This window comes from Aspergillus lentulus (genome assembly GCF_001445615.1).
Source record: "Aspergillus lentulus DNA, contig: Alt01, strain: IFM 54703, whole genome shotgun sequence".
Classification (NCBI taxonomy): Eukaryota; Fungi; Ascomycota; class Eurotiomycetes; order Eurotiales; family Aspergillaceae; genus Aspergillus; species Aspergillus lentulus.
This window is the reverse complement of record NW_028322123.1, coordinates 964,953-988,990: the sequence shown is the minus strand read 5'-3', so window position 1 is coordinate 988,990 and position 24,038 is coordinate 964,953. Positions and strand designations below refer to the sequence as shown.

Sequence of the window (24,038 nt, the reverse complement as noted above, 5' to 3'; positions counted from 1 at the left end):
AAACCTACGGCCGGATGGCTCGTTTTCCCGTGGCATAATCGCATCTAGTTAAGTTCGTGCATAATTTCTTGTCCAGGAAAGAGGCTCGAGGAAAATGTTCAGGCACCCTCTTAAATTTTGTACAGTTGACAGTATTCCTGTCGAGAGCTTCGACAAGTTTGCGCCAAGAAGTAGGGTAAGGAGAAAGAAGATAGAAACGACCATAAAGAATGACGGAAAGGTAGCCGAATGCGGGAGAACAGACATGCTGTACAGAAACTATAAAGTTTGACGAGTCAACACTCATTTTGTAGATATCAACACATCGCGGCTTAAAACTTACTGCCACAGTGGCTAAAGGTAAATATGCTGTAGCGAGATAAGTCGATGTTTTCATGCGCTCGTCTTGCTGAAATGCTAGGCGGGCTTCAATTACTGCGGTGGCACCATGCAACTAGTACAGTATTAGTGACTGCTGGGTGGCAAATGTAGAGTGCACATACAGCATTCCGCTTGAAGCATTCATTAGCATATGGTCGTAAAGGGGACCTGAACGCTTAGATAATGGTATACTAACGCTCTCCTGCACTTTCTCCCTTAGCATATGTATTTCCATCTGTAATCTATCCAGTTCATAAACTTCCTCCTTCATCTTTCGCCTCCAATATGATAAGCCAAGGTTTTCGTAGCCATGAGCTTTGCCGCAAAGATGATTTATTTGACCGTCCAGCACTTTTTCGATGGGTCTCAGGTTCGAAGCCAGTGACCCGTATAGTTCGTGACATATTTTGATGACCCAGTGATATAATTCTGATTTGGTGAACATCTCGTCATCAAAAAGACTATCATTGTCCGTCTCACTAAGATGATCAATCAGCACCCCCAGTATATGTTGCGCATGGCTTCTCTGTGTATACAAGGATGCTGTTATGCCTCGTAGATATTAAGCACAAGGTGATAAGTGCTCTGGAAGCTCAACATCAAGCGCAAATCCTGCAGGGCCATTGACAATGAGCACCGTTCAGAGAGCCTGCGGGTTTGTCAATAGGCCAATCTCTTCCTCATGAGTCTCTGATTCTTCCGGCAGAACAATTGAAACCAAAACAGAAGATGATGCCTTGAAGAGGTATGGTTGAGAACTCTCACCTGTCCTTTTGTGCGGACGAAAAGGGCATATTATCAAGCGATCAATTAGGACTTCACGTTCATGACTCACGTTCCGGTCATCCAAGACCAAATACGGAATGTGACTGGATAGAGTGACACTTTTATAGCACTTTGGTTTTGACTAGGCTTCTGTAAGCAACTTTGAACAGTTTCCATGGATGAGAGGCTGTCTCCCCTTATGCAACTAAAGCGTTTAGAGTATTAGCAAAGCCGCTCGTTGGAAATACGGGATTTGCTCCTTGATATTCCTTCTCAGCGAGGCCAGCAGAAATCATGGACCGGGATTTAGAATGACGGGGCCTATAAGACGCCACAGAACTCACACGATACGGCCTTGGGCGAAGGGCAATCGCGTGGTTGCATCTGAACACATTTTTTGTGTACCGTCAGGATTATCCAGGGCCGGAAAGGAAGACTCTCTGGAGCGGCAATGTGCAGGAAGCTGTGTCCATCAGTACGAAAGCCGAAAGCTGCCTGGACTGACCACTGACTGTAGATATCGCCTGCTTCATGAATAGCGAGCCGCATTTTATTGACACCATCAACCGTGATGGCCTCGTGTACAGCGGCATGGGACAGTAGTATGTTGATCGAGCTATGGTAGTTTGTGCTTCAATAGCGAAGGGCAATTGCTCTTAATGCCTTGAGCGGACTAGCCGCAAGTTTTTCGTCCCAGTTGTGCAGCTGTCTGTGAGATGACAGGTCCTTAATAATCTGAATCAAGACCACTCTTACGCTTTGGACTGAGAGGTCATAGTGAAGCTCAAAATCAAAAAGGGGCCGCTCGGCCTCTTGAAGACTTGGAGGGCCGGATAAAGAAGTGTTACTGTCACTAAGAATTGACATCGTCGTCCTGGTCGAGCCTTTCGTCGTTCGCAGCCTCTCAGATGTCTGAAGAATTTGGATTTGGCCTTAATGGCTTCTCGCTCGATTCTACCTTCCTTAACGACTTCTCGTTGAAGTTCGGTGGCCTCAACATGCATAAACAAAGTCAAGCGCTCAAAGCATGTAAGGAGTCAGAAATCAGAATTTACTGAAAGAAACTGGTTGGAAGGAGTCAGCCTTGGAAGTCAGCCTTGGAAAAAGCAAAAGGTCGACAAAACCCAGTAGGAAAGGCACACGGGCCAAAACCAGCCACACGAGACTATAGGCAAGGCTATCACATTCAGCTCGCCTATGAAGGAAAAGTCTATTTCATTTCAGCATTTAGCTCTAAAAACCATATATGTAGTGACGCACACAACCCATGGTGCTGTGACGTTGAGCTCGCCCCTTAGGCCGTTCGACTGAGAATATTGCCGGAACGAGATCTTCAACAAAACCGGCAATATCTGAGTGATCTCCTTTTGTTGGGTCTAGGTTAGCAGCCAGGCTTAAATAGGCAGAACACGGGGCTGGCCAGTTTCTCGCAAGAAAAAGGTATAGCCTGAATCACCCGGTCAAGGTGAACCTTCCTCGAACTCTCATGTATGCGACTTCATACAGCAAGCCACTTACTCTGCATGCAGTAGGCTCCCTAATTACAAAAATCACGATTTCGAAAGCAGGCCACATCGGCGGGGTGCAGAACGGACTCAATTCAACAGGCTGGATATCTACTGTTGCAAGACCACTATCGTCAAAGCAAACGTGCACGGATTCTAAGGCAGTCTCACCTACAACTTGGCAACCCCATGTTGCCTCGAATATGTCAGGAAAAGAAAAAGGAACGACACATATCGGATAGTGGCAATTGGGAAGAATACTGGGAGAAGGGGTTTCTAGCCAGGTAAGACTTGAGTTGCCAATAGGTCAAATAGCCGCCATTAACATCATGTCAAAGAAGTCAGCTGCATTGAACCAAAGTGAGCAAAATGCAACATTAGGGTAAACCGCATGGGTTTCCAGCAGTACGGAAGCAAGGCAGATAGCTGGTAGAATAGAAATGGAGGCGGTTATTATGAAAGTGATTGCACATCCGAATGTTGTCAGCTTGTATGATGTGTGGGAAAAAACATGACGAACTGTGGGTCTCGAAGGAAGGGGCGGGCGATATACTGAATTGCTAGCTAACCCTGCAGCCTAGATACCTGGTGTTGGAATATATGCAGGGGTGGTGAGCTGTTTGACTACGTCTCTAATAATGGTCCCCTCCCCGAAGACGAGGCGGTTCGGTTCGGTTCTTCCGCAGATCATTGCGGGGCTCGATTATCGCCATCAATTGAACATTTACCACAGAGACTTGAAGCTTGAGAACATCTTGTTGGTTGCGTGTCGCGCAGTCAAACTTGCAGATTTTGGGTTGGCCGCACCCCAGCCCACGGGTCATTGGTTCAATACGCTTTGTGGAAGCCCTAATTACGTCCCCCCGGAACTCATCCATGAGCGGAAGTACCGCGGCGACAAGGCTGACATTTGGAGCTGCGGTGTTATCTTATATACGTTACTCACTGGGTATCTTCCCGTTCATTGGTGGTTATCCTCGGTATCAGCTAGATCAACATCAAACCCCATGAAATGGTTTATGTTGTGGGGGCTTTTATTGCATACAGAATGTTAGTAAGTTGATGGTGTGAGCTCCTAGGGCCAGTTCGTCCGTTCATACAGATGACGTAGTTCATAATGTACTACGCCGGGGTCCTGACAATTTGGTAGACATTATAGTGACCTTGGGGATGGGCGCCTTGCATCCATGTTTTACTGTAGTTGAAATTACCTTCTCCGGACTTTTCTTTATCAGCCCCACGTTACCACGAAATTCGAAAAGATACTAACTTAACTTACTAAACTACAGAGCGCCTGCATCCGGTTTGTCCGAACCCCAAACTGGCCACAGCTGGGCTGTTAATAACATGGGGAAAAGGGACGGGAGCGGCCATAAGAATGAGGTCATAAGCAGATATGATATCTTGGAAAGCAAGAAAGTATGATTTTTTGTATTTTCCAAATGGTGACGATCTGTTTGCAGACAGACACCCGCAAAATTAGTCTAGACTCTTGTTTTGTGATGCCTGCAATCTGGCTACTTATATTCGCTCCTGACCACCTAGACATTTTTTCAAAGCAATTCTATATTCGATTAACCGGGTTAATCAGAAGAAAATATTGTTCTCTGTAGCCGATCTGGAGAGACTGCACTGCTCCCTTCTCCAATATGACATCGCCCTTCTATCGGCTCACAGTTCGGCGTCTCGCCATCGCGAGCTCCAGTGTGGGAGCTGCTGGATTCACAGCAAATAACCCTCGTCGCCGTGATGCTCAACACATCACTGCAGCGGGTGAACAATTCCACACCTCATCTTCCCACTCTATTCCTCCTGGCTGGACGGGTAGCCTCTGGCAAATTCGGAACGATTATCCCGACATCACTAGACGTCCCTCAACTCAGGTAGTAGGAGAGGCCAATGGTCCAATCATTCCTGGCCCTGACGTCCCTTTGCCAGGCCGAGGCTTGGATGAAGAAGCTCCATGGCTCACAGTGGACTTCAGGTCAGATCCTGAAAGATACTGCCAGTTGGTGAAGGAGTATTGTTGGGAAGGGAATGAGAATAATAACTTTGTTGTGCAAAGGAACAATGTAAAAACCTTTTTTCTTTCTTTTTTTTTTTTTTTTTTTTTTTTTTTTTTTTTTTTTTTTTTTCCCCTTTTTTTGTTTGTAGCATATTTCAAGAGAGTTTCAGGAACCCACTCACCTCTTCTAGATTAGAGACTGGTATCATGCACCCTGGATGCACTACTCCTCTAATGGGAGAGAGCCGTTGAATGGGCTTACATTCGAACGTGCAACACCACCATATGAGTTTGCAAGGACTCAGGGTAGATATCTGCAGACCTGGGCATGCAGCTACTACAACTCCGCCGGTAAGAGCTTTGCTCTTAATAAGGATGATATAAATCTTAAACATTACAGGTGCCTCTTTATTCGGAGAAGTGTGGAGAGATCCTAGTAATCCACAGTGGAATACAGACCAAAGTTTCCCTCTGGGGACATGTGTCTTCAAGGTACGGAGGGAAAAAGCTAGCTGATAGCAAATTACTGACAGAAGCAACACATTAGATACTGCTAAGTGATGCCACAGATCAAGAGCTACCTAACATGACAGGCTCTCCGTCTATGAAAGCAGTGAGTAACTTTACAAATTAATTCCGCTGAGGATGCTTTTTATAAATGCTGATGATCAGGTTATCGCCCCCTCTGCGAGCGATCCTACCAGAAATGCAGCCAACCCAGTTTTGCGAAATGATTTCGCCTCTGATCTTCGATTGCTTCAAGTCGATTTTGCCGTCCGGGATAACAGGGCTCCAATTGGCTGGGTCTTTGGTACTTTCATTTATACTGGGAATAAACCTGAAAGCAATGTAAGGCTTCCTTTCTTGTGAGTTGAAGCGCCTGTAACTGACAGGGGCTCAGCCATGGAATCGTATTATCCCAGTGGGCATAATGTGGGGCAACGATCCGACCATGGATCAGGCTGCCTTCGACATTGGCTCTAAACCAGCAGAGTCTTGGATAAATCCCGAAGCCGAAACCCTACGGATCTCTTTAGCAGGGGCTCGGCCCAGCTGGGGTTGGAATGGACGATTGAATGGCCCTGGTGAGACTCTCTTCTCTCTCTCTGCCCTCCAGTTTGCTTGTCCTAACATATGGGCTACAGCGGATAATTTCATATCATCTTGTGCGTCCTGCCACTCCGTGTCGCAGAAGACCGGCGAAACTAGAATGACCCAGCCGGGGCCAAGGTTTGTAAATGGTAAGTATATCCCTGTAGATGATTCGAGAACTATGAATTGGTAAGCCGACCCCGCAGAATTCATATATACCCTTATTCCGATACAAGACTTCTTATTTTGGGTTCTCTTCTTCGGCGGATTGAGCATGGCTTACCTAGGAGCTGTCCGCAGGTTCCGTAACATACCCTCCGGTCAGCCTTTCACACCAGGAAGCACATCCGGCGACTACTCTCTCCAGTTGATGATTGGGTTCCACAATTACCATAGCTGGGTTGCATCACAACGCGGGCCAATTAGTAGATTGATGGCTCGGACCAAATATGTTATTCGCGGAGAGGTGCCACTGGGCGAAATGGAGAAACGTGAAGGTCTCAGAAATGGACCAGATATGAGCTACGACCAATCAAAGTAAAAGGCCGTCCTAATATGCAATGACAGGATTTCTGTTTTCATCTTAGTTACTCATGGTGTTTAAGCCACAGGCTCCTGTTGCTAATATGTCTGCACATAAATTCACTTTTGTACCCTATAAAGTAAAGAACTCTGAGCTTCCACCACAGATTTGCTTGAGAACTTACCTAAGGCTACATCATATGGGTTTTCTATGATTTAAAAAGCTCTCAGCACTTACCTGTAACAGATGACGATTAGAATATTCTTCCACCGCTAGATCAAACAGTCCTGGATTATCAATATAACTATGTTGAGCAATTCTTGAAATTGCTTCAGAACCAAAGAAGGAAGAGCTTAAAGCGCCATAGTGACTACGTGAGGACATTGAGATTTATCTGTAGAAGGTGCTGATGCATGTAATGTTTTGCTCAACATATTTGACAAGGTGTTTCGAAAGATGTATTCAAGATTCAAAATGACATTAGATCCTACCCGCTCGCATTTCTACTACCCATTTCGATTAACTACTCATTCAATGTCTTGTCTAGCAAGTGTCTTTCGAGCTTTTAGAGCTTCAAACTAAGCATGTTCCCCATGCCCGATGAATCAGCGGCTCCCTTCCTATTGGCCGGTCCAAATCACTTCAGAAACGAGGACGAGGAGCCAGTGCCCCAACCTGCTGTCTGGCATCCCTCGAAGCTTAAATATCCCGCGCAACCCAGCTGCAATTCTCAGGATCTTTGTCCTGTTGCATCAGGCGCCGTTCTCTCCCAAGCCATATTCCAATGAAGTGAATGATCAGCAAATGACTAGGTGGATAAGCTTTTTTTCATCAGCGCAAGAGAGAGGCCATCAAGAACTTGAACGACCTACTGATCTGTCATATATAATACACGAAGGAAGACCTGATGCTTCACCGTCACAGAGTTTAAAGGAAGATAGAGTATTTCATACGTTAGATGTCAGAGTTCGTCCCAGAAGTCATTTCCCAAGCCCTGGTGACTCTGCATTCCTAGCGATATAGCATTATTGGCCTTGAGGGTGCAAAGCATAGAAGTCTACACTCCATTTCTTTCTAGCAGCTTCCAACTTATTAGCCACAGCTTGTCTTCCCATCCTTCTAATAAGACGTTTATGTCAAAGTCACCCGCGCTTAGTTTGCTTGGGTTCCCAACAAACTGGAACATATATCCAAGATCTTCTAATGGCTCTTTGCCATCTGTGTAACTGATAAGATAGTAGTCAGCATAATAATAATTAGTCATATGTAGCAAGCCTCTCACCATTCTGATTCCTGCATAATATAGACATGATATACAGCGCCTTTAATAAAAGAGCCTGGAGTATTGAGTATGGTGGATATCAGCCCTATATTCTATATTAGTACCCTATAAATTATACAGGAACTCAGGCAGTAGCTGTGGTTTCTTAGCTAGCTTAAGAATCTTAGTAATTATTAAGGGTCCAAGCGATCTGTTAATATACTATAAAGTAACTAAGTACCATTATATACTAGTAGAAGTTTAAAAATCAATATCCATGGACTCTGCTCCTGGGAAAGGGAGTGGCTATAGACTCTGCTAAGACATAGACTCCTAGAGCAGATGTAGAGTTTACATATCGCCAGGTCGCCAGTGTGTCACTTCTCTAGTAAAATACTTAGTCTCTTAACTTCTTGACCCTTGGCAAAGCAATATGACCTGTGGAGAAACCTGGATATAAATATGCCCTTCCTCTCCTATGAATCGGGCCTCCTTCCTCCAGTAACTCTTGGTTAACAATTATTTCCTACTTCAGCCGCTCTTCTCAAAGCTGGCATAATGAAGTTCTCTACTATTTTTCTGGCCTTGTCAGCTAGTCTATCTGGAGCAACTGCTAGAGTTATTTGGACAGACCATGAGCCAAATGAATTATGTTGGAGGCCCTGCATCCCTGAAAAGCTTGACTGTCCTGATGGCTGGGTAAAAAGAGAAAATACCTTGAATCTACTATGAAAAGAATAGAAAGATTACTAACGCTTCACATATGTAGTATGCAAAGGAGATTGAAGTAAGACTTGACTTTACCCACCACTTATTATGTCCATGGAAAACTGCTGACATTGTTTAGAACCATTGCTGGGCTTGCTGCAAGGACCATGATGAGGACCTGTATAGATGGCTTCAAAAGTGATGACTACTTGATTCTGTTCTCACCGGCATGAGGAGAGTAGAATCTGATTTTAAGATGATACGTGGAGCTTATACACTGTAGCACATACTGCTCAGCATACTTAAACGTCACATCTAAAACAAAAGCCGGGGCGATGACATTCGGCATGTGAAATATTGAAACGAATGTTATTGAAATTTGGCAATTCGGCTAGATTCCCTCATGGGAAATCATCCGTAAATCAAAACCCGTTCAACTGGGCTGAACGTCAGTCTTTTCCGGGTATATTCGACCAGCGATGTGAAAATTCTCGTCCTGCTCCTCGAATTATTCCCGCCGTAACTATCTTTCCTTTCAAGACCAGTTTTTACGGCCATGTAGATCATCCATGTATTGAACAAATATAAGTTCGCTGTATTCCAACCGAGTGGTGATGAACTTAGTCTTAACATTCGGATATTGCAGAATCCCCTTCTAGTTTATTGGTGATAAAAACTGGTTCGTCCACTCTTTAAACGCACATTATCGACATGGCTGCTCCCAGTGACATTTCGATCGAAATCTCACCGAATCATGTATGCTGGTAGGTAGTGCTAATTATATCTGGTCTCAACCAAGATCTCTTGACCAGCCCCTTTACTAATGCTGGCGGTTGCATAATTTAGGACAAACAGCTCTCAACCGACGCCGATCCGCTACTTGCAATGGTATCTTCCGCAGTTGGGAAAACGTTCTTCGTTCACTGACCTTAGTCAAAACAAGGCATTAATTGCGTCGTTCGGAAGGCCGTTGCGATGACTGAAGTTACTATTAAAATGGAATAATTCGAAGGCCCCAGTCCTAGTACCGACAGTCTGGTTAGTCAGATTGCTATAAGCCAGCCCACCAACGTCAATTTGGGCGGGACTTCTGAAAATCGCTCTATGGACTGGCTCGAGTATCCCCAGGAAGATCACATCTTCGGGAAAACCGTGGTTCAATCCCGATTTATCGGCAGCTCACAACAGCATTCGTCAGTGGCAAAGCCAATACCGTGTGTGGACTCAAACCGAAATCGATGATTCAAACATTGGCAAATTTCGCAAATTTCTGCGCGCAGAGATTGATGGAGACTGCATCCCGTACGACGGGTTCCTTGTTGAAAAAGCCCAGGCAAACGGGGCCCATGAGGACGGAAGAGATGGGCTATGGATCCAGGTAGTAATTGGAAGTCAGGACCCTAAACGGGTTGTTTGAACAGGTAAGACATACCCTGGAAAGACAAGTTCAAGCTCCTCTATCGGGCTTGGAATCTCAAGCGATCGGATTCTAACTAGTATTGAAAGGTCTGGGTGTTTGAAATCATCGACAATCAGCATCAGTGTGTTCATCGCATGGTAATGTCGGATACTAAAGGCAGGTACCGAAAGGGACGACTCGTCTACACTTTCGTGGACCGAAAGTGCGACTGAGTCACAATGTACTCCTGTTTGACTGACGATAGAAGGTCGCCAAATTGCAGAGCTCTGTTGCCAGGCTGAAGTATTGTACTCACGCTTGAGAGCTGATGAGCGGAGATCTCGATTGATAATGTCTCCTTTTAGAATAGGACAAAATAAACAGTTACCTTCTTTTGCAACATTTCATCTACTGTGGCAGTTTCAGCTTGAACGTCCAGTAACTCTTACTCTATTCCGGTCCTTCCTCAGATTTTCAATCTGTAAGATCTCTGTGCCATGTAGAACTCTTCATAAAAAAATAATTAATGTGGGCATCCGCTGGGCCTAGGTAGCCCTGGTCACCCTAAAACCCAGCTCTGAAGGGAAAGAATTCTAATATACACTCACATGTACGATTCTTCTCACCCGTCTAGCAGGAGACTCCGGTGCCGTATCTGAGAGAACCTAGAGTCCGATCTAGTCCACATAGCTGATGCGGAATGCTACCCACCTATAGGTGACTTAAGTCTGTTCAATAGGCATTAAATCCGCAATCTCACCGCATGAAATGGGGCCGGACCGTTCTTGGTAAATGTTCTCATGCTTCTTTGATTATCCGATGTACGCACGGAAAAGTAGAAGCCAAGTAATGATATATAATCTATGCGAAGGATCGTACCAATGTCCGTACGGGTTAGAGGGAACTTGAAAGTGCAGTTAATTATCAATATTCCTCGGCGGAAGGGGCTCGTCCATAATGTCATAGGCGAACTCTTTCTGCTGCATGCCGATTCTCCATTTCTGCAACCCCGCCATTTTGTACAGCCAGAAGCCTACCCCAAGGGCAATCTCTTTTGCCTTGAACCCCAGAGGACTCGCGTTCTTCCGTAGATTTCCGTTCTCGCTTGACAAATGAGCGATAGCCTCAACCCGGGGCCGGCGAATAGACTCGTAGTCCTGGAATAGTTCCATCAGTGGTCTCGAGGTACCTTCTAGCAGCCGTGAAAACAAGAAGACATCTTCTAAGGCCATCGATGTGCCTTGGCCCGCATGTGGCTGCATCGCGTGGGTTGCATCGCCCATGAGCAAGCAGCGCTTCGTGGCCAAAGTCGCAGCCGTGGGCATCTTGTATATAGGATAGAACTTGATAGTTTCGGTTTTGCGGATGATCTCGCGCAATCGATCCGCCCAGCTGCCACTCGCGCTGCGGATAAGTAGGTTTTCCTTGAAACCCTCAATCTCTCTTTCGCCGAATACTTCCCACCATTCGCGGTTGCTATCTCCCAAGGGCGATTGGGACCTCGCGCGAATAGAACCAGTACACACGGTCACCAGAGGCGCTACACGGCATTATTCCAAATAGACCCTCCGGAGTCAATGTCAATGTTGCATGACGAACGGGAGAGACCGCCGCTTTATTATCAGACAGGACAGACGTCGGCAGGACAGTGAACATGTTTGAGATATCTGAGTATACTACGACCCGCGGGAGCAGAGCTTCTCGTACAGACCCAGTCGATCAACTAGGCGCAAGCCGTTGGAAGGAATATTCACCGCGCCTCCCAAGGTAGTTGATTCCGGCCTGAGTTCGTAGGCCGACGTATCAGTCCCATTGTACGCCTTGAGTCGTATGGCCGCCGCCAGTCCAGCTGGACCGCCTCCGATAATGATTGCCTGTGCACATTGTTCCCGTTAATTAAAACCACGGGAGATGTACCAAATTTTGAGGGGGAAGACCTTCTGGATAGGAGACATGCTCCTCATACACTTCCTTATACTTGGCAAAAAGTTGGGATTATCGGGTGTGATGGTAAGAATGAGAAGGAGGACTCATTTTACTTGCTTACAGATCAAAAGGGGTCTCTATATAAAATGATACATCTCCCGATTTTCAGTGATGAATGATGCCGTTAAACGAGATTAGATAGAGTACAGTCAAAAATGTTTGCTTGTCAATGAAAAGGCTTTGGAAATCTGGAAAGGGACAAGCAGTGATCATGGGAAATGCTCAGGAAGCGACGGAGGATTTCCTTAACAAGAAATTATCCAGCAGCAACAATGCCGCTTTAAGGCTAAGCAACGCAAGGAAGTACATTTCTATGTCATAATAATTGATACTCCCACATTTGAAAGCGTTCAGTTTGAGGAACTTCAATTTTGTATGGTGTCACAAGGTATCGATGGTTATCCCTGTAGTCATGATACTCTGGAAGATGAGGTGCAAGGTGGGTGGTAACTCTGCGATGACTCCTGGAACAGTACAGCCATGGACATGTACTCCAAGTAATACTTCGGGTCTACCATTTTGTTAGCCGCTTTTACTCCTTCCTCCTTCAAACCAACTGCCAATTGCATACCCACTGGTTCCCAAAAATATTCCGGTCCGTCCAAAAGAAGCCGGTGGCAGAAGACAGAGGGTTGGGGGCCCGGAGGCTGATTACATTTTCCTGGCCCTCTCGGGGCATTGGTGGAATCATGTACCAGTTGGCGTCTTTTGCGGGTGAATAGTGGCTGTTAAAGAGGAAACCTTTTAGAAAGGCATCTTATAGCATTGGATAACCGTCTTGAGCCTGGACAAATCTGTGCGGAAAACTCCGGACTTCTTCAACGCAAACGACGGTAGGTCAGTGTCTGACGGCTGATTCCCGTGCCAACCTGAGTAAAACATGACATCTATCTTAGCTGGTACAGAGACTGGCCTGACGATCACAGGGAATAGCGCAAAACAATTTTTCGCATAGTGTCTAGAGAACTTACGGGATATAGCCGCCGGATAACCCCGGGACGGAAGCAATCCGCAGCATATGGATAAGTTCCACAGCAATACCACAGGCAGTTTTGGACCAGTATACAACATTTAAATGTGAATCCGCTACACGTAGGCCCAAGTCTTCCGTCTCTACTCGCTAATTCTCAACCTCCCCGATGTTAAGTTTACCGGGTAAAGTCGCCGTTATTATTGGGCTCGGCCAAACAGCCCCAGAAGGCTGGGGCATCGGCGCCGCAATCGCCACGAAACTTTCGCAACACGGTGCCCTTATCTTCGGCGGAAACCGCACATTGTCCGCGGCCGAGCGAACAAAGGCCCTGATAGAGGCTGACGGCGGCACATGCGACATTCAAGAAACAGATGTTACTGATGCCGCGTCTGTCAAGGCGCTGGTGGACAGCTGCATGCAGAAACACGGCCGCATCGATATCCTCATCAATAACGTCGGGAGATCGGAGCCCGGGTGCCCGGCAGAGATGTCCGAGGAAGTATGGGATCAGCAAATTGATGTCAATCTCAAGGGCGTATACTTGACATGTCATTTTGTACTGCCCATCATGGAAAAGCAAGAGAGTGGGGGCTCGATTGTGAATGTCTCGAGTATCGCCGGGATGAGGTACATCGGGAAACCGCAGGTTGCTTATTCGGCAGCGAAGGCGGCCATTATGCAGTTTACGAAGACGTCGGCTGTGATTTATGCAGGGAGGAATGTGAGGTTGAACACGGTTGTGCCGGGTTTGATATATACACCATATACGAAAGCGCTTGCGAAGCGGTATGCACCCGGGGGCGCTGAGGAGGAGTATATGAGGAAGAGAGATACGCAGGTGCCGATGGGGCGAATGGGGGATGCCTGGGATGTTGCTAATGCGGTTCTGTTTCTGGCGTCTGATGAGGCGAGGTATATCACTGGCCAAAAGTTGGTTGTGGATGGGGGAATTACTTCATCCACCGGGAGGGTATAGCTTTGCAGTATTGCATAAAGTATGTCATTGATATCACGGAGTCTCTCTCTCTCTTTTCTTGCTCTGTCTAGTCAAACCTCAACTCCTCCACGCCCACCAGCTCCGCCTCTCGATTCAAATTCTCTATCTCCGACTCTGTAAAAGGAATGCCCTCTTCCAACCGCTTCTCGCGGGTAATCTGCTCAATCTCCCCAGGGTAGTAAATACGATTTACACCTTCCATCTTCTCGCAGCCAACAACCCGCTGATACAAATAGTCCATCCGGTCCTTGAAGTCCTCCATACTCATAAACAAATCAGGTTTGATAGCCATCAGGAAGTGCCCAACATCGGCCGGCTTGGACGGATCATACGGACCCGTCACCTGCCCGGCAAATGCCGACCCCGAAAGAACGCCAGAAAACACATCCATCATAATCGATAGGGCAGACCCCTTTGGGCCGCCCATCGGCAACATCACACCCTCTAGCGCCTTGGCCGGATCATCCGTCCTCTTTCCCTCTGCGTCAAGCGCCCAGTCCGTGGGGATCTTCTCCCCGCGCCGGAGCGCTTTATAGATCTTCCCCCTCGCCGCAACTGAAGGTGCCATATCAAGGATAAACGACCTCTCCTTCCCCGCGGGAGCTCCGCAGGCAATTGGTGAAACACCCATAAGTTTCGACTTCCCGCCCCAAACCGGTAGCGCGGGCGAGGAATTCGTGAAAACAAGCGACATCATCCCCGCATCAATCGCCTGCTGGACAAGCCAGGCCGCCATCCCATAATGGTTTGAGTGCTTGACGGAGACTAATCCGATGCCGAATTCTCGCGCCATCTCGCACGCGCGCTGCATGCCCAGATGGGCCGCGACAAACCCGAAAGTGTTTTTCCCATCCACCAGCGCCGCAATCGGTGTGATCTGCTGCAGCTCTGGGGATGCCGAGGGATCTAGGACTTTCTGGCGTATGCGTTGCATGTATGAGGGGATGCGGTTTGCGCCATGCGTATCCACGCCGCAGAGGTCGGCTTGGACGAGACAGTTGGCCACGATGGAAGCATGCTTGTCCGGGACGCCATTGGCTGCGAGGACCCTGTGGAGGAAGCTTTCGAGGTCTGAATGTTTGATGTGATGCATTTCTTGCTTTGAACGGACGGTTTCGAGCAATCTAGAGAAAGTGATGAGAACTCTATGTCTTAACTGCAACTTCAAGAATCGTCCCTTTCGCCTTTTTTTTTTGGAACCTTGACGTATTATCAGACAAATTTTTCGTTCCCTTGTGGATGTAGTGCTTTTTAAGCTGAGAAGGTATTGTCTCTTTGTCGCGGTTGACTGCCTTTCCAAGACGGCAACGGAACGGGCTGCCATCCGCCCATCGGAAGGATTCCGACGGCGGGGAGAGGCCGTCTTTCAACCACTGAATAAATAGGCCCGAAAATCGTCTGTTTTTGGCTGGAGAAGTAAGAGTATCGATCATCTACATGTCTTTTCCGCGGAGTCGCGACCTCTTATGCCATCTGCTTTCTTCAAGCGACTCGAGGTCTAATCATCCCAAAGTCTGCATCGGGAATAGCCGATAACCGTTTAGAGTACCGCACTGGTAACATAGTTCAAATATTCAGTTTCATTGAACGAGCCATGGTCGTCTCGACCTGCTCTCACTAAGCAATAGTCACCCCAGAACCCCCGTACCTACTGCTACAGCGAAGGCTCAGTGCGGAGCGCTGTTGAATATCTCCCCCATGAGCCCATCAATATCAAACGTCCCGCTCCAACCTGGGAAATCCCCTTGTAAGAGGTCATCGAACAGATTTGAGAAATCGGATACGCCGTCCTCTGACGTTGTATGCGGTTGGACAAGCCAGGACTCTGCGTTACTAGCCTGTACGTCTAAGAAAGGCTGTCCTTGGTTAGTGCCAAGTTGATCGGACTGCAGTGTAGAGTGAGACCCTGATCCAGGACCCCGGATGTCGCCATGTTGTGCCAGATATGATTGATCTGGCTGGGAAACAGCAGAGACCATAGGCTGGCTCTTTAGGAGTCTTCGAATGGTGACGCTAGATAACTCATGAATACAATCGCGAGCTCGGATAGCCTCAGCCCAGTGCTCTCCAATGCTGCTCAGAATGTTCTGTGCAATGTTGAATTTAGATATCAGGTCGTCCACCAGGAACTTTGTCGCTGTTTGTGGTAACCTCCAAATGCAGTACAACATGGCAAGCGTGCCAAGAAAGATTGAATGCACAACAAGCCGGCTGTATAGTAAATGTCCTGTGCCGTACAAATCCCCATATCCTTGAAGCAGCATGATGGCGTGCTGAAAACACTGCTCGAGGTTTTCGTCCGACGGATTTGGGATTCCGGGACTGGGTCGCAATAGTAGGATCATTGTGTCATGATACTTGATCTTACACAAAAGCGGCAATTTACAGTTGACGCCGCTCACTTGTTGTGGTATGCTCGAATGCCAATCTTGCAAATTTTTAATCATATCCTTTTGCCAGTTGGCTATATCTCGGACTGGGGGAAGAGCATAGGCAGGCGCTGCACGGTTGACGCTGTGCATAACGTATTTTGTTTCTGATACCAGTTGGGCCAACCTGAATATATGGATTGAATACGACATGTGCGAAGGCGATTCCTTGTATTGCTGGTCAGGACCGATGTTCATGAGATCGCTGTCTGATATAGCAAGGGGAAACTGCATTCTCCCTTTAGTTGGTACTTCAACGTGGAGGAAGTTGGTCTTGCTTACCCTTATGTCGCAAGCTTCATCTCTAATGCCGATCGGTCGACCCATCATAGTGCACACTGTTCGATCAAAGGTATACACCACCCAGAAGATACGGGTCCTCATTTCTTGGTCGAATACCGAGATATGGAGGGACTGAGATGCCCGCACATCACGTTGAAGGCCGAGGTCAATCACGCTCGCAAGACATTGATAGTTGAGGTTCCAGATGTTGATATTGCAGGAGGGGTTATACAAAGCATACACCATGAGGAGCAATAGGCATTGAAGAGAAGTAATGGAACCATGATTGCAGGCATGATCAGCATACTTCAATGCAGATGCATAGTATCCTTCCACCGGAAGATGAATCTTGCATTGGCGTGATAGATTCAGGGCAGCGACGGCCAAGACCATGTAAACTTGGAAGTTATCCAACGGCCTCTCTTCCTCCGACGCATAGACTTGGTCAATAAGTTTCATATGCGATTGCTCGTGTAAAAAGGGGTGAAGAAGATGAACTGTTTGGAAGTATTTCGCAGAGAGCTCTATAGCGCTTTCTTTTCGGGGCGGCAGTAAGGCTGGTGTATTCAGCAGTTCCACTGATAGGTGCGTTGAGTCCCAAGCCGCTCCTGGTGCGGCTTTCTGTTTACCACGACAGCCAGCACTGGAGAGAATTCGCTTTGCAAAGAAGTAACCGCTGGAGGGACCAATATACCGAGGGTCTCCCCCAGGTGACAGCGAGACCAGTCCAATCTCGTGCGCCTGCTGAGGTTCGTCATTGACTGCATTGATCGTAGGTATGATTTGCGAAGCTGCCTGTTCACAACGAACATTATTTGTTGGAGCACCCTCAGCAATGTTGGTCCTTGTCTCCTGCGGCGAAGGCTCTGGTGGAGCCTGGCTATGGTGGGATTCGCTTTCGACTGGTCCATCAGAGATTCCAGGGTGCGTTGTCCCGTCTACAGCTCGTACATGAACTTCTGGTGCACGGCGTAGGTCGACATCGGAACATCTCTCTCGTACAATCGCCTCCAGCCATTGTATTCGGTTTTCCATATTGGAAATGTATCTTCTCTGGTAATCAGCGTGACTGAAGAGGACGACTCATGGAGAAAAACTGACGATCGATGGACTTGCTGCTTTCCATCATTGATGCAGGAAACGCCCACCTTTTCGCAGGAACCGCAGGAGGGAGTATTACCATCACACTGTATGCAAAATGAGCTCTCATTGAACAATGCGACTTTTGGGATTCGCTTACACGGATCTTCCGTCGCTGACAACGCCTGCATGCGGCTCGATTCCGAGCCCTCTTTTGCAAGTCCATCTGCTCCGTAAATCAAGGGAAAAGCTCAGGGGCAATACAAAGATAAGAAAGTCACAAAGAACATACAGTATACTGATTTTTGCTAATAATCAGCGCTAATCAGCCTCACAATGGCGGTTGCCCAAGATATCACTAAGAAAAACAAGTTTACGGAGTCAAGGAAAAAAGGTCTAGCGGGGCACATCCGTCTACGGACCGGAATAACCCGCTGGATGCCTACTGATGTGATAATTCTACCTAGACCTAAGCAAAACCCAGAATACCCCTCCTAAGCCTAAGCCCAGCCTAGAACCTAACTAGGCTTCCAAGTTAAGCTACCTAGATTATTTTATTTTAGTATAATTTTCTTAGAGTTGCATTTGGTGTGAGTTTGGGTGAGTTCAAGCCTAGTTGGCACTGAACCGCTGCTGCTGAGGGAAAGGTGAGATGAGAGCATTCTGGCCCGCATGTACCTCTCTGAAGACCAGGATATGGCCGACGATAGGGACCAGAAGAGCATATCAAATTTTTGACTGGCTGAAAGTTAGATATCTGAGATACAGCTCTGGCCCTCTATTAATCCGTATATTAGTCTAAAAGCCTACATACATGACAGGAAGCGGTCAGCAAGTCTTCTACATATGAAGAAAGCCTTTTTAAATATGGGCAGTTTTCAGCCCAAGGTCTGAGAGGCATCCTAAATGATCAGACGTACAACTACTTTCTGGAGTAGCTTCTCAGGTTTCCGATTGGTAAGGAAGATCTATAGCTCCTCCAGACACTGTACTTAGTCCCAGTCTGCATAGCTTTGCATGCCCTAAGGACATTGAGTAGGGTGTGGTGCAATGAAACTTGATGTGTCCTTCTGGCCCCTATCGTCCGCCATATCAGCAGAAGGCAGTTCCATGCGATCCGATTGATAAGGCCTTTTATAGAGCGTAGTCGGCCTAGCCACTGCTCTCGACAGGGAGAGTCGATGCCAAAGAACTCCACTTGCGAATCCTGGACCGACATGCGCGCATGATTGGGCCAATTGTGAGCCGCATGAGTGAAAAGTGGATGGCCGAGAAATCACTGTAATGGGACTCCTCGATGAGGGGATCAACACAGCGATAGGCGAGCTCGGTATGCGCCTTTAGCTCGTCAGAGTAGCCCACACTTTCCAAGCAGTCTCTCACGGACTGATGATGACCATTAGACGGTAGGATGCGATTTCCTCACGTGTAAACTGACCTACAGTCCTCAAAATGTCTTCGTCAAGGTGAAGGTTGCAATTCTCAGAAACCTCTAGCACGTTCAGTGGTCGCAGAGAGGCGGTAACACAGTTTCTAATCACTTCCAATACAAGGGCCGCGTTGAAAACGTCCTTGTAGAGCAAATCTCGTCCTTTGGGTATGCTCTTCAAGACGGGAACGGCGTCTTTTGAAGGAGTACTCTCTAACTTCTCCTTCTCATATGCTAAGTCGACCTACAATAAAGTGCCTCCAGCCTTCTCTCTAAGGAGGTTGCTGACTTGCTTTTTAAGTTTGTCTGTGTAGGAATGCCCCTGGGCAAGGTAAACCACCGTTTCCTCAATGTAGCGTACAATATCCTGCTCCCTTTTGAGACAGGAAGTCAGGTTCTTGTCTGCGACCCTTTTAAAGTATCCTTCTATCTCGGGATAGGGCCGACTGGTAACTAGTATCCGGGTATTAGAGTTGGTTAGGCTTGAAAACGTATCTTTAAACTGCTTGCTGTAAGGGAGTGGCTTGTGGTTCCCGATCTCATTCATCCAGTGCATCGACGATGATGTAGTATTTTCGGCCGGCGTTCTGATCCGCCGCAGCGGCCTTCGCAATATATCTAGGCTAGTCTTGCCAGGGATCTTCCCAAAGACCCCGTAACAGAGGTTAGCATCACAGGGGCTCGAATATTTGCGCCTAGCATTTTCCATTGAAATCCTTTAAGTCAAAAACCCGATCGAAGTTGTCGGCCTAGGCAATACTGAATATCAGGTCATTTGGCAAGGGCCATACGATCAAGTGACATACTAATATTCGGGGCTATATGTGCTATCGGGTTGGGGGAATAAGCAGGAAGCAGGAGAGGGCATAAGCAAGAGATGACCCTAAGGGATAAAATGACGAGTTGTTACTTTTATTGCTTGCCAATCTAGTATTCATCGTGACGGCGAAAGTTGTTCATTCCATTTCCCACCTCCTGCCGACCCATCACGGTCATATCCAGCAGGTGATACGTGGACAGGATAATCTCCAAGCCACGAGACGAGGTGTCGTAGGTGTGAAATACCTCGTCACCTTCCCGGAAGAACGAACATAGTCCAAAATAGCCGTTCCCGGGCTTCCAGGTGATAATTTCACCCTGTGCCTCGACTTCGGCCCACGTTTTGTGCGTTTTCGCGGAACTATAAAAAGGAAACCTCCAGCCCATCCGATTCCTGTAGGCGGTAATTTCAGACAAAGGCGCGGTAGCCACGGCGACGAAAGAAGTATCCCTGCTCCACAGGTGGCGGAGGTCGGGGATATGGTCCATGCAGAATGAGCAACCCACGCAGCCCTGAGTCTCCTGGGGTCCCAGCATAAAATGGTAGAGGATTAACTGTTTGCGCCCATCGAATAGATCCAACAGGTTCTTCACTCCGTCAGGTGTATCGAATTGGAACCGAGCTGGGTCGTGGATGCGCACCATGGGCAACTGACGGCGTGCCACGGCGAGCTCCTGTAACAGTCGCGTTGCCGCTTTCTCCTGCTGGAGAAGACGAGATCGAGCAGCCTGGTACTCTTCGGGGCTGACTATATTTTTCTAGGAGTGGTGAGGGAAATGAGGGAAACCCACTAATATTTGCGAGAGAAACATACCTGGCTATCCATTGCTGTAATTTGTGGCAGAAAGATAGAGGGACCATTCTACGAGGGCGGTAGCTGAACCGAAGATCACACGAGTTTTGTATATAATCGAAATCTACACGTCACATCCGCGTTCTAGGAAGAGACGGGATCTACTCTTCAGAAAAGGACAATTTACAGCTTAGCCATACAGGCCAGAGCCAATCAGTACAGAAGACTTATATCATGTGTAAGCAAAAACATGTCATGGAGCAGAGTCGTTGACGTGAGGGAGACGCGTTGTCACGCGTTCCCAGGAATTCCGTTCCTCGTATCCGAACTCAAATCGCGGAGTTCTGACGCTCATTCGCTGTGGTACTCTCCGTGACCCCAGATTCATGAATTCGCGGTATCTATACGAAGTGGCTGCCTTGATCTGGGCCCTAGTTTGGAATCTGATTGTATCTAAAGAGATTCATGCGGGGTGATGTCTCAGCTTCTAGTGGGTTGCGTGGCATACCGGTGGTGGAAATGTCACTGAAAATACGAACTGTTGATTTGCGATCCTGCTATTCTCTATGAAAGATGTGTAAAGCCGGGGTTGAGAGGCTCTTCTAGAGAAGACTGAGCAGTATCCTGTGACATTGTTTGCCAGTGAATTGCCCGATCTAGCCCATCGCTAAGGGATAGATAGCTATATGGCTTAAACTCTACTCGAAGTTGAGGCCACCTGCTTTCCATGATCATGTTGCTGATGACGTGCACGAACCATGCTTTATCTTTCACTGCCTCGTGTTGGCAGTATAAGACGGAGTAGATTTACTATGTTCCTTTCACCTCCCTGTCCAGCCCCTTTGGCACGCGCTGAACTTGTTCCGGCCCTAACAGCCCCAGATGTCTACCGAAACCAGTGACGCAACTAAGGCCCAGCAGACATGGAAGCCTCCCCCAGCAGGCTCTCCATGTTGGGTGGAGATCCCTGCACGGGATACTGAAAAACTAAAGGTCGGTCCGCGATCATGGGGCGACTGATGATTTTCGTCCGCTGTGGTAGTAGAGTACTTGACCCCGCTGACGATGATCTCTGGGTAGGCATTTTACGGTGCCATTTTTCCGTCCTGGGAATGGAGGCCAGCTCAGGCCGCTGAAGAGCAAAGCAGAGTGCAGCACTATAGCTTCGCTGAACCGAAGGGTAAGCCAATCTTGATGCACTGGCTTATCAAAATCGCTGAATGGGTCTTTTCCGTCTAGGATTATCGGGAGGCATCGTCCAGGTGCCGGAGGGTTGCGCTCCAACAGAGCAGAGCATGGGCAGTGGGATGACCGTGTACTACTCAGTCGACTCCCTTGACGTGGTCAGTCCTGGTGCCCAAATACTCCAGGAATGAGTACCTTTTCCAGAAGATCGGCAAGGCTGATTATATTCAGGTGGAGAAGAAAATTCACGAACGCGGTGGTAGCACCTGTCTAGCCAAGACGACTGAGAGTTCTCATGGGTGGTTTATGAACTTCCGTGACCCTGAAGGGAACCGGTTTGGTTGCTACGAGTTCCGTCGTAGCTAGATTAGTCTTGGAAAGGTCTTTCGCAACCGGTGCTTTTTCTAGCTAAGCGGGTCTTTCTTTACTTTCCTAAATATCTCCCGGGCCGTCAAAGGTGGGCGAGCGGATGCCAGAATAAGAATAATTGGCGAGAGTGGGGGGAGGTGACAGCTCAAAGTGGGTTTCATCCGATTCGCTGGCAGATATCAATTACTGTAAGGTAGTCACGTGGATTAGCCCTACCCCTACAGGTTTAGGTTAAGACACATTATTCTCTGAAGGGGCACGCGCCCAGACCTTCCGCTACGGGTAGCCTATACCGCCTTTGGTCTCATCTCCTAAACATCGGTACCGGCCTGGCTACTAAGCCTATTTAGGTAAGAGGTAAGATACCGAGATTGTGCTGTGACGGCGCTAGTCCACTTCTGGAATTTCAGAATTGCCTCGTTCTGGTTAAATGCACCACTATAGGAATCACTATTACATACTCCTACTTCACCTAAACTACCTTCTGAATCTCTTCCACCTGACTCTCCAGCAAAAGGGCCTCTACACTTTCGATATGCCCACCACATCAAGAAATGTACGAAACCACGCAATCCATCCTCCGAGAAAGAGGCATCACATACCCTGACAGCAGCGTCAACGGTCGGCGTTCTCGTCTCGACCCACAGCCTGAGCCTATCCCAACAGTTCTTGTGGTCACACAGACGACTCGCAGTCCGGCAGAAGCACGAGGTGCCGCTCGGAAAATACGTCATTTTCTTCAGGCTAGATTTCCTGGCATCTGCGCCGATATCATGGATTCTGTGCTTGTCAAGCCACTCCGAAGCTTCTCTGTCGTTCGTTCTGAATCCATATTCAGCAAGTGGGACAAGATCCGCGATGCAATCCTATCCACTTTGGATATCCGGGAATGAGTTTCTAGGCTGTGGAGATATGGAATAAGCCGGTCTCCTGCCCACAGGGTCGCGTTCATCACAGCATTTTCATAGAAGAAACTCTGTCCTACCCAGAGAGTGGATATAGCTACTACAAGAACAGCCATGAATACAGAGCATATGGATTAGAATTTAGGTGATGATTTTACATTACGTCTTTACGTACCCCTCTAGGTCTACCTGATATTATCAATGTGAATGGAAGATGTCATGATGACGAACGCGGCCTGGCCCCAATTACTTCGCTATAATATATCGGCTACGTAAAGATCATACGAGGGGTAGTATATATTTCTCCTAGAATACTCAAGAGAATTTCAATTCAGTTTCACGAATATCGATTTGTATTGAAGATCCTCCCTTTTGAACAGACTGCGAATAATCTCCAGCATGCCTAAGGCATATTTCGACCGTGACCCTATAACCCTACAAGAGGGAAGCTACGTCGGTGCTCAGATCGGTGGCAAAAAGATTGAGCCCGATGGAACGGAAATAGTTACTGGAGAAGTTGAACGGGTTACTATTTATACATCTCCAGATTCCACTGTTGAGCTCAAGTGTACCCAGGATGTCCATTTTATGCCTGGGGAACAAGTCATATTCCAGCAGATGGGTAAGCTCTCCAGGATAGGCACGAGTGGATAATGATTGACTAGTACTGCAGATCCTGTTAGTTACGCTGCTATAGGCATGAAGAGTGGAAAGGAAGTCGAGTTTAAGGAGTAAATAGTTCATGGCTTGCTTAAAATAACTTGCCATTATGTATCGTTGCTGCTATCAGAAGTAAGGGAAAATTAGCTCTGGATTTAGGACTTGGACATTAAAACATTGTTCAGAAATGAGTACAACTCTGCTATATCCCGCCATAATTGGCTAAGCTCAAGCGTCTTCTCTGCCTTTCTGATGCCACAATCCCTTCCTCTCCTCCCTTAAATATATTCCCGAAACTTATATATCCCCGCTGTTCCGTCCGCAAAATATTAATGACCTCTAAAATCTCTAGTTGACCGGAGACGCTCGCAATGTCGCATTATCATAGATCATGGCAGTCCTGTGATTAAAATCAGATCGACGCAACGCTCTTCAAGCATTAAGTACAAGGTAAATGGCCTTAATCACCCTCAATGACGCTTGATCCCTTGTCTACCGACCAAAAATGGCAA

At 47.5% G+C, this 24,038-nt stretch overlaps 8 protein-coding genes across 8 annotated transcripts; 5 read left to right on the top strand and 3 right to left on the bottom strand.

Moving 5' to 3' along the window:
• Positions 1 to 4,279: 4,279 nt before the first annotated feature.
• Positions 4,280 to 6,268, top strand: ALT_0294 (uncharacterized protein; the record flags this gene model as incomplete). The annotated part of the gene is made up of 6 exons (XM_089598961.1): positions 4,280 to 4,513; positions 4,569 to 4,614; positions 5,205 to 5,248; positions 5,308 to 5,484; positions 5,537 to 5,876; positions 5,934 to 6,268. The coding sequence occupies 6 exons, from the start codon at positions 4,280 to 4,282 to the stop codon at positions 6,266 to 6,268; spliced, it is 1,176 nt and encodes a 391-aa protein (XP_089456625.1).
• Positions 6,269 to 12,743: 6,475 nt separating this feature from the next.
• ALT_0293 (SDR family NAD(P)-dependent oxidoreductase) lies at positions 12,744 to 13,553 on the top strand (the record flags this gene model as incomplete). Its single annotated transcript, XM_033560302.2, has 1 exon — positions 12,744 to 13,553. One exon carries the CDS (start codon positions 12,744 to 12,746, stop codon positions 13,551 to 13,553), a length of 810 nt encoding a protein of 269 aa, XP_033416193.2.
• A 67-nt stretch (positions 13,554 to 13,620) lies between these two features.
• ALT_0292 (Ldh family oxidoreductase) lies at positions 13,621 to 14,667 on the bottom strand (the record flags this gene model as incomplete). The annotated part of the gene is made up of 1 exon (XM_033560301.2): positions 13,621 to 14,667. The coding sequence occupies one exon, from the start codon at positions 14,665 to 14,667 to the stop codon at positions 13,621 to 13,623; it is 1,047 nt and encodes a 348-aa protein (XP_033416192.2).
• A 574-nt stretch (positions 14,668 to 15,241) lies between these two features.
• ALT_0291 (fungal specific transcription factor domain-containing protein) lies at positions 15,242 to 17,320 on the bottom strand (the record flags this gene model as incomplete). Its single annotated transcript, XM_089598960.1, has 1 exon — positions 15,242 to 17,320. One exon carries the CDS (start codon positions 17,318 to 17,320, stop codon positions 15,242 to 15,244), a length of 2,079 nt encoding a protein of 692 aa, XP_089456624.1.
• Positions 17,321 to 19,721: 2,401 nt separating this feature from the next.
• Positions 19,722 to 20,440, bottom strand: ALT_0290 (DUF899 domain-containing protein; the record flags this gene model as incomplete). The annotated part of the gene is made up of 2 exons (XM_033560299.2): positions 19,722 to 20,372; positions 20,429 to 20,440. 2 exons carry the CDS (start codon positions 20,438 to 20,440, stop codon positions 19,722 to 19,724), a joined length of 663 nt encoding a protein of 220 aa, XP_033416190.2.
• An 849-nt stretch (positions 20,441 to 21,289) lies between these two features.
• ALT_0289 (VOC family protein) lies at positions 21,290 to 21,958 on the top strand (the record flags this gene model as incomplete). The annotated part of the gene is made up of 4 exons (XM_033560298.2): positions 21,290 to 21,400; positions 21,488 to 21,587; positions 21,647 to 21,750; positions 21,824 to 21,958. The coding sequence occupies 4 exons, from the start codon at positions 21,290 to 21,292 to the stop codon at positions 21,956 to 21,958; spliced, it is 450 nt and encodes a 149-aa protein (XP_033416189.2).
• A 557-nt stretch (positions 21,959 to 22,515) lies between these two features.
• On the top strand, positions 22,516 to 22,854 carry ALT_0288 (uncharacterized protein; the record flags this gene model as incomplete). The annotated part of the gene is made up of 1 exon (XM_089598959.1): positions 22,516 to 22,854. The coding sequence occupies one exon, from the start codon at positions 22,516 to 22,518 to the stop codon at positions 22,852 to 22,854; it is 339 nt and encodes a 112-aa protein (XP_089456623.1).
• A 411-nt stretch (positions 22,855 to 23,265) lies between these two features.
• Positions 23,266 to 23,601, top strand: ALT_0287 (uncharacterized protein; the record flags this gene model as incomplete). The annotated part of the gene is made up of 2 exons (XM_033560297.2): positions 23,266 to 23,488; positions 23,540 to 23,601. The coding sequence occupies 2 exons, from the start codon at positions 23,266 to 23,268 to the stop codon at positions 23,599 to 23,601; spliced, it is 285 nt and encodes a 94-aa protein (XP_033416188.1).
• Positions 23,602 to 24,038: the final 437 nt, after the last annotated feature.